The 7,400-nt window shown below is 36.4% G+C and overlaps 1 protein-coding gene across 2 annotated transcripts; it reads right to left on the reverse strand.

Annotated features, from left to right (window-relative positions):
* LOC108460196 (uncharacterized) lies at window positions 1–5,930 on the reverse strand. 2 transcript variants are annotated; one of them, XM_017759594.2, is made up of 9 exons: window positions 5,780–5,930; window positions 3,399–4,951; window positions 3,022–3,248; window positions 2,606–2,938; window positions 1,767–2,013; window positions 1,475–1,603; window positions 1,173–1,388; window positions 843–966; window positions 1–530 (listed from the first exon to the last, which is right to left on the reverse strand). In XM_017759594.2, the coding sequence occupies exons 2-9, from the start codon at window positions 4,947–4,949 to the stop codon at window positions 286–288; spliced, it is 3,072 nt and encodes a 1,023-aa protein (XP_017615083.1). In that variant the 5' UTR covers window positions 4,950–4,951; window positions 5,780–5,930; the 3' UTR covers window positions 1–285. The 2 variants fall into 2 exon arrangements, with proteins under 2 accessions (XP_017615083.1, XP_017615084.1); XM_017759595.2 differs by having other exon boundaries at window positions 3,399–5,060.
* Between the last annotated feature and the right edge of the window lie 1,470 nt (window positions 5,931–7,400).

Consider the following 7,400-nt stretch of genomic DNA (forward strand, 5'->3'; position numbering starts at 1 on the left):
TGAAGAGCAAGGTAGTTCAATTTCTGCATTATAAAAGGAACTGATGCATTGTTTATAATGTTAGGGTTAAAAAAACCAAAAAATATTACAAAAAAAAAATTATGCATCAAATCAACTATTTGATAACCGGTTCACCTTCATGTATCGGTGCCTTGGCAGAGAAGGAATAGCAGAAACATGACGATCATCGAAATAACCCTAACAGTTCTCAAGCTCTGCACCAGATGTTATTTTAGAGCATTGCTTTAATACTGTAGTTTTTCAAGAATGATCTTGCGAAAAGCTTCAGATAGTAATATTGGTCTTGATCGGTTCAGGTTGAATGGCCTTTTGCACAAGCTCAGTTTGTTCCTTCACATGCACAGAATAGAAGCCAGTAGCAGTGGAAGCAGATGGAGCACGGCCAATGTATCTGATATCGTCAAAGGTTCCTCTACCCAAAGCAGTCATTGCAGTGGCAAGACGAGGTGCGATGTAATTGAATGCACCCATGTTCATCGGTTCTTCCTGGCACCAAACAATGTCCGCATCTGACAGTAACCAACAGAAAATATCAGGAAAAACGAAAACGCATGAAAATAAATAAAGGATCACAATTCATTAAAAACTACTAAACCTAACAGTATGTATAGCTAGGACATCAAGTTTCGTTAAACAAAAGAGGAGAGTTGGGAGACATAAGAGGATCCAAACGGAATATACGACTTCAACAAACTGAACAAAATTTGTTCAGAAGCAATTAAACCCTAGTAAGTTCTCAAAAAGACATAAGTTTCAAATTGTCTTTAGGTTCACCGAGGATTGCTATAGATCAAGTTTTAGTCTAAGCTTGGACAACATACTTGGATATCGCTTAAGCTCCCGCTGGATTAGGTCATAAGGAAATGGGCAAAGCTGTTCCACACGACAGATAGCAACGTCGCTAGCATTGTTCTTCTTTCGCTCATCATCAAGCTCATAGTAGACCTGAAAGCAGATGGAGCATGATTATGGTCTACAGAAATGACACAGAACCATTAAACCTGCAGAGAACTACCCTTAAAGCCCAACAAGATAACACATTTTATGAATCTTAGTTGCCCACTTCATTCTAAAAGATAAAATTCCAGAATTAAACGGCTATTATATGTCATACAAGAGGGAAATAAGTGGAAACCAAGGGCATAGCATACCTTTCCGGAACAAAGTACCAAGCGTCTGATACCCTCCTCGAGGTCGGAGTGCATATTCTGATCTTTTATAAGGCGCTTAAATCTGGTTCCTTGTTTATCAAAACCAGGGTGGCCTTGGACATCATCAAATTCAGAAAGATTTGATTTGCAGTCCTTGTGACGAAGTAAGTTTTTGGGGGACATCACAATAAGAGGCTTACGGAATTCCCTGTGTATCTGAAATAGGAGAGAAGAAATGATAAGGAAATGGCAAGACTAGCCCCGAAGCTGAAACATCATTAATAACCATTAGTTGCACTGACCTGACGCCGCAAAACATGGAAGTAATTAGCAGGTGTTGTAACGTTAACCACCTGCCAGTTGCACTCCTGAATTTGTTTACGAAGAGTTGGATCCATCTCAGGTATCACAAAAGGATTGTCATCACTCATCTGCAAAAATTTATAAAGATGTAGTTATCAATGCACCATTGAGTCCCCTTTTTTATTTTTATGTGAAAATGACATGCTAGGGGGCACAGCCTGATTTTGAATAAAGGATGATGAAGCTAAATCATGATGCAAAGAACAATGCATGCTATTTCATGGGGAATACCTGAAGATAACGCTCTAGTCGTGCACTTGAATGTTCTGGACCTTGTCCATCATAACCATGGGGAAGCAGCACAACGAGACCAGTTTGACGCAGCCACTTTGCCTCCCCGCTACTTATAAACTGATCAAATATCACTTGAGCACCATTAGCAAAGTCACCAAACTGAGCTTCCCACATAACCAATGAATTTGGATTCTCCATCGAGTAACCCAATTCGAATCCAAGCACACCAAACTCAGAAAGAGAACTGCACTCAAAGACCACATGTTGCTCAGAAAAAGAATCCAAAATTTAAAAAAAAAAAAAAACAGATCAAAAGGAAAAATGCCACACAAAACTAAAATGCACAATTTAACAATTCTCCAGCAGGGACATAACTTTGCACAAGAAGCAACGATATTGCCACCTAAAGCAGAGAACAGTAAGTTTGCAAGTGAAAGATAAACTTAGTATTGTGAACTTGTACACATTGCATACAGTGAACCACATAGAAACCAAATTCCAGGTATAAGGAGCAGTCAAGTGGAAAAACTCTCAATAAGCTAAAGCCATAATGCAGAAAACAATTGATATTTAGTTTGGAATAACTACATAAATAGATTCCAAATTAGCCTTAATATCAAATAGTTACACAAATAAAGGTGTCTTTTTCTTCTTTTTTATTTTACTATTTTTCCTTGAAAATGTAAAATATAGATGGCTTCTCTTCCTCTTACAGGATTTCCAAGACAAATAGTCAAATACAAAACCACATCTTGTACAGTCACTATCAGAGAACACGTATTATATGGATTGAAAAATTAGCTATTACACAAAGTCCAAAGCATTAAAAGGGTTACCTATTGCTGACAGTAAACATCTCCTCATTTTGGTTGATGATAACATGGTCCAGAGGGCAATACTGTTCCCCGGTTTCCTGATCATGAATCACAGAATGCCGATGACTGAATGTACCCCTTTCAACATCCTGACCACTCAACCTAACGTGGTTACCTTCTACCAGTAAGGTAGCAAATGCAAGTGCTTCACCCATAGCCCAGTCAAGGCCCTCCCCTGTCTCAATCATCTGTGCACGTTGCTCATAAACCTTCTTCACCGCTCTATGAGGCTTAAAATTATCTGGAAGGGTTGTGATTGCTTTGCCAACATTCTTCAATATCTCGGGTTTAACCCTGCATAACATGCAAGTTTCATCAGCAAGTATAAGTAAGAGATACCAAAATGAAAGTTGAAATTGACAAAGAAGCCAAAATACCCAGTGTTCCGAACACGTGAAATTTGTTCAGGTGACTTGAATCCCGTCCAGTAAGCAGAAAGCCAGTCCCGTCTTTTGGGAACATAATCTTTGCTGCCTAAGAATTCTTCATTAAGAATTGTACTGACCTTCTGACTTATATTACCAATGTCTTCATCTGTCACCTGACCAGACTCCAACAACTTGTTTCGGTAGATCTGAAGTGCTGAGGGGTGATTCCGAATAATCTGTTGAAAAAAAAAAGGAAGAATTTACATATGTGAAGTTCAAGTAATTTCTCAGGAACATATTAAAAAACAAAAAAAAAAAAGGGTAGGACCAACTAAGACATGCCTAATGGGGAAATAAATAGCCAAAAAGGTAAATAGGCTGCAGACCTTATACATCTTTGGCTGTGTAAATGATGGTTCGTCAATCTCATTATGCCCAAATCTACGGTAGCAGACCAAATCAACCACCACATCTGAATGGAAGGCTTGGCGCCATTCAGCCGCAAGTTCACATGCATGGACAACTGCCTCAACATCATCTCCATTTACGTGGAAAATGGGAGCATTCAAAGCTTTGGCAACATCAGTACAATACTGTGAAGATCTGCCTGCCCTTGGATCAGTTGTAAATGCCACTTGGTTGTTGACTACAATATGTATAGTTCCACCAGTAGTGTAGTTTGGAAGTGCACTAAGATGAAGAGTTTCATAGACTACACCCTGTCCAGCAAAGCTGCCATCTCCATGAATCAAAACAGCCATGTTCTTGGTCCTATCCTCATCATTGGAGTAATACTGCTTTGCTCTAGTTTTTCCGACAACAACTGGGTCCACAGCCTCCAAGTGACTGGGGTTAGCAACTAAAGACAAATGAATTCTCTTTCCACCTCTTGTTGGTCGATCATAGGAAGTTCCCAAGTGATATTTGACATCACCAGTTCCTGTGTAAAGCCCAACTTCATCCACAGGCCTTGTACCACCACTGAACTCACTAAATATTTGACGAAGTGGTTTTCGGACAACATTACCTAGCACATTCAATCTTCCTCTATGAGGCATTCCAATTACGATGCTTTCAACCCCTAGATCTGCAGCCCTATCAAACATCTCTTTCATTCCAGGAATTAAAGTTTCACCCCCTTCTAGCCCAAATCTCTTGGCTGTTGTCCACTTGGTAGCCAAGAAATTTTCAAACTGTGTACTCCATATAAGCCTATCAAGAATGACTTCGCGCCGCTGGCGATTGTACTGCATTGGTGTTGGAGTTTCAATCTTGTCTCTCAACCAGTTGCACTTGTCACGCTCAGCAATGTGCATGTATTCAAACCCAATGCTTCCACAGTAAGCCTGCTCAAGCCGAGTCAAAATCGACCTAAGTGTCTGCACGGGTCGGTTTTCTGATAAAAATCCAGCCATCCTCCACACACCTAGAAAGAATTCTCTATCAAGATCAGCTTCAGTAAAACCATAAAAAGCTGGATCCAAATCATCAGGGATTTCCCTTTCCTCTAAACCCAGCGGATCCAGCTTCGCTTTCATGTGACCATTAACCTGGTAAGCCCTCACAAGTAATAACAATCGCATACTCTCCTGAATGGTCTGGCCCGAAATTCCTGGAGATGTGGCAGCCTGACCAACAAAATTCCTGAAGAAATTGTCCCACGACTCATCAACACTATCTGGGTCAGCTTCCCAGGCCCTTTGAAGCTCCTCTAAGTATACACTACTGGTTCCATCTAAGAAACTATCAGTTAGCTTAGAAAGTGGAACAGGGCGAGGAACGGGAGCAGTCTGTGCCTTTGATTTAAAGACAGTGGTGTGAAAATATCGACCCTGTGAAGGAACAATGCGTGATCTTGTAGCATATGATCCACCCTGAGACAAAGTCCTCCTAATGGCAAGCTTTGCCACACTTGACCCAGCTCTAAGCCACCCCATATCTATCAATCAACAATATTTATGAGCCAACAATTCTCAAAGATTGTAACGTACCTCCACACTCAGAACTCTATCAACACTCGCTACATTCTTACTTCACCAATTAGAAACCTATTTAACATATATATTTTAAAGAAAAAAAAAGGTTGCATATATGAAAATTCAACAACACTCATAGCTCAAATACAAGAAAATGAATAAAATTGTTGAATTTATAATCTAATTTCAGTAATATTCTTAATCTAGTATCCATAAAAGTGATAGCTTTGATAGTTCAAGTTTACCAAAATACTTAAAAACTTTGAATTTATGCTCAAATAAAATTAGCCTAGAACAAGGTTATAAAAAATTTCTAAACAGTATAATTGATCAAATGCTTATAACTGAATAAAAAAACAATTAAATTCAACCGTCTTAACATTAACAATTAAAGTAACCAATGTACAATCTTAATCAAAATCAGAACTTCTTAAGCGTAACAACAATAGAAATTAAGTCCAAAAGCATAAATTCTCCTCACTTCCTTCAAACAGATCAAATCGATATTTCTTGGAAACAAAATTTAAAGCTTGAAAAAAAGCCAAGCTTTTGACCGATTATAGCATATTCATCCACACGGAAACCAACAAAATTATTAAAAGAAATCAAAATCAAAGTAAAAAACGAATGCAAGCAGAATAAACTAATAATGTAATAATGATAACAGAAAGGAAACAGATTTTCCAGAGAAACTGAAGAGTTAATCAGATTTTAGAGAAGTCAGATGAAAGTTGAAGAAAAAAAACTGAAGTTAAAGGACTGTTTGGGGAGGAGGAAAAATAAAAGGTTACCTGGAAAATATGAGAGAAAATTAAAAACCCTATAAGTGAAGCTGACGTTGGCTGTGTTCGCTTAAGACTCTTTATTTTTTAAGTTAGGACCAAAATATTGGTCTTGAACTCTGTTTTTTTCGGCCTAAAGAAAAACCTCTCTTCCGTTTTATTCTTCGCTTTTTCTAGTAATTTCTTCAAATAGTGAAAGACTAAACTATTCCAAATTTATATTTTGGTCCTTTAATTTTAAAAAATATATAAAATAGTCTTTAAATTATTTTAAAATTTTTATTTAAGTCGTTGAACTATTAGAAAAGTTTTTAATAACTTGATAGTTAAGTTCTCTTTTCAAATGTCCAACTAACAAGCTTCAAGTATCAATTTAATGATAGATTAATACTCATCGATGAATAAAATAGCAAACATTATATCCAAGTTGGTCTAGTAGCTAATGTTGGAGATTGGAGAATAAAATTATTTGGATTTTGATATACAAGTTCGTGACGTTTTAGCTATTTCATGAAAAAAAACTAAACTTTAAAAGTTAGTGGGAATGATTGATTTCGATTGGTGTAGGCAATGTGAACAAAAAAAGCACATACAGTTGTGATTTTAACAATTTAGTTACTTAAATAGAAACTTTCAAATAGATCAATGCTCATTTATAACTTTTTGAAGTTGAGTGACTAAAACGTAAATTTACTAATAATTTAATAAATTTAAGTATAACTTATCTGGAATGAAATCCCTAAATTTTAATTTTTTTCTTTTTTTTCCTTAAATTTAGACAATGGCAATTTTTAAAAATTTTGTATATAAAAATATAAACATTCGAGGCTACATAGAGAGTTTATTACTATTTTTCTTTTGAAGTAACAAAGAGTTATTATTAAATATATGTAGAGATTTTGTTTCTTACTTAATAAATTCGGACCAGATTGAGATAAGATATTTTTAAATATGTAGAACATAGACCTGATTCAAAAAATGGGTTGAGAATTTTACCTAAGCTTAGGGTTCTTTTAGATGGGCGATATATTTACCAACAATTAGTGTAAAATAAAATAAAATAAAAACAGTGACGATAAGATTGGATAATGTAACGATATTGTAGCGTAAGACAAAAAATAAAGCTAAACACATAGCACTGGAAGTAAACATCCATCCAAAGGGACCATCTGCCCAAACAATATTAGTATTTTTTGCGTTTAACCCGGCCCGCCCAGATTTTCTTAGACTCTTTGAATAACTGTCTCAAGCCATCTATTTGATGTATTGGGCAAAGATATATTGAAGGTTTTCCAAGATTTTCCTGTCTTAAGAGTGTTTCTTTTGGAGAATCATGCATTGAACATGATTATGAGCACAAAAGCGTTAAGAAAAATGAAAAGTCGGAGTAACAAAAGTGTTTCCAAAAATATTTTTGAGAAGTATTCCTAAACATAGGTAAACAAAATGTAGGGCATGTTTTTAATGGGTAACAACAAGAAGAGGAGTGGAGAAATTATAGATCTGCTGAATTTAGTTGAAGGCAAGACATGAAGCAAATATGATTGGATTGAGAAATTGAAAACAGAAGAATAACACAAACTTTTTGGGGTTTTCTACCCAAAGGAAATGATGAAATTTCAATTTAATG

This window comes from Gossypium arboreum, chromosome 4, assembly GCF_025698485.1.
Source record: "Gossypium arboreum isolate Shixiya-1 chromosome 4, ASM2569848v2, whole genome shotgun sequence".
Lineage (NCBI taxonomy): Eukaryota > Viridiplantae > Streptophyta > Magnoliopsida > Malvales > Malvaceae > Gossypium > Gossypium arboreum.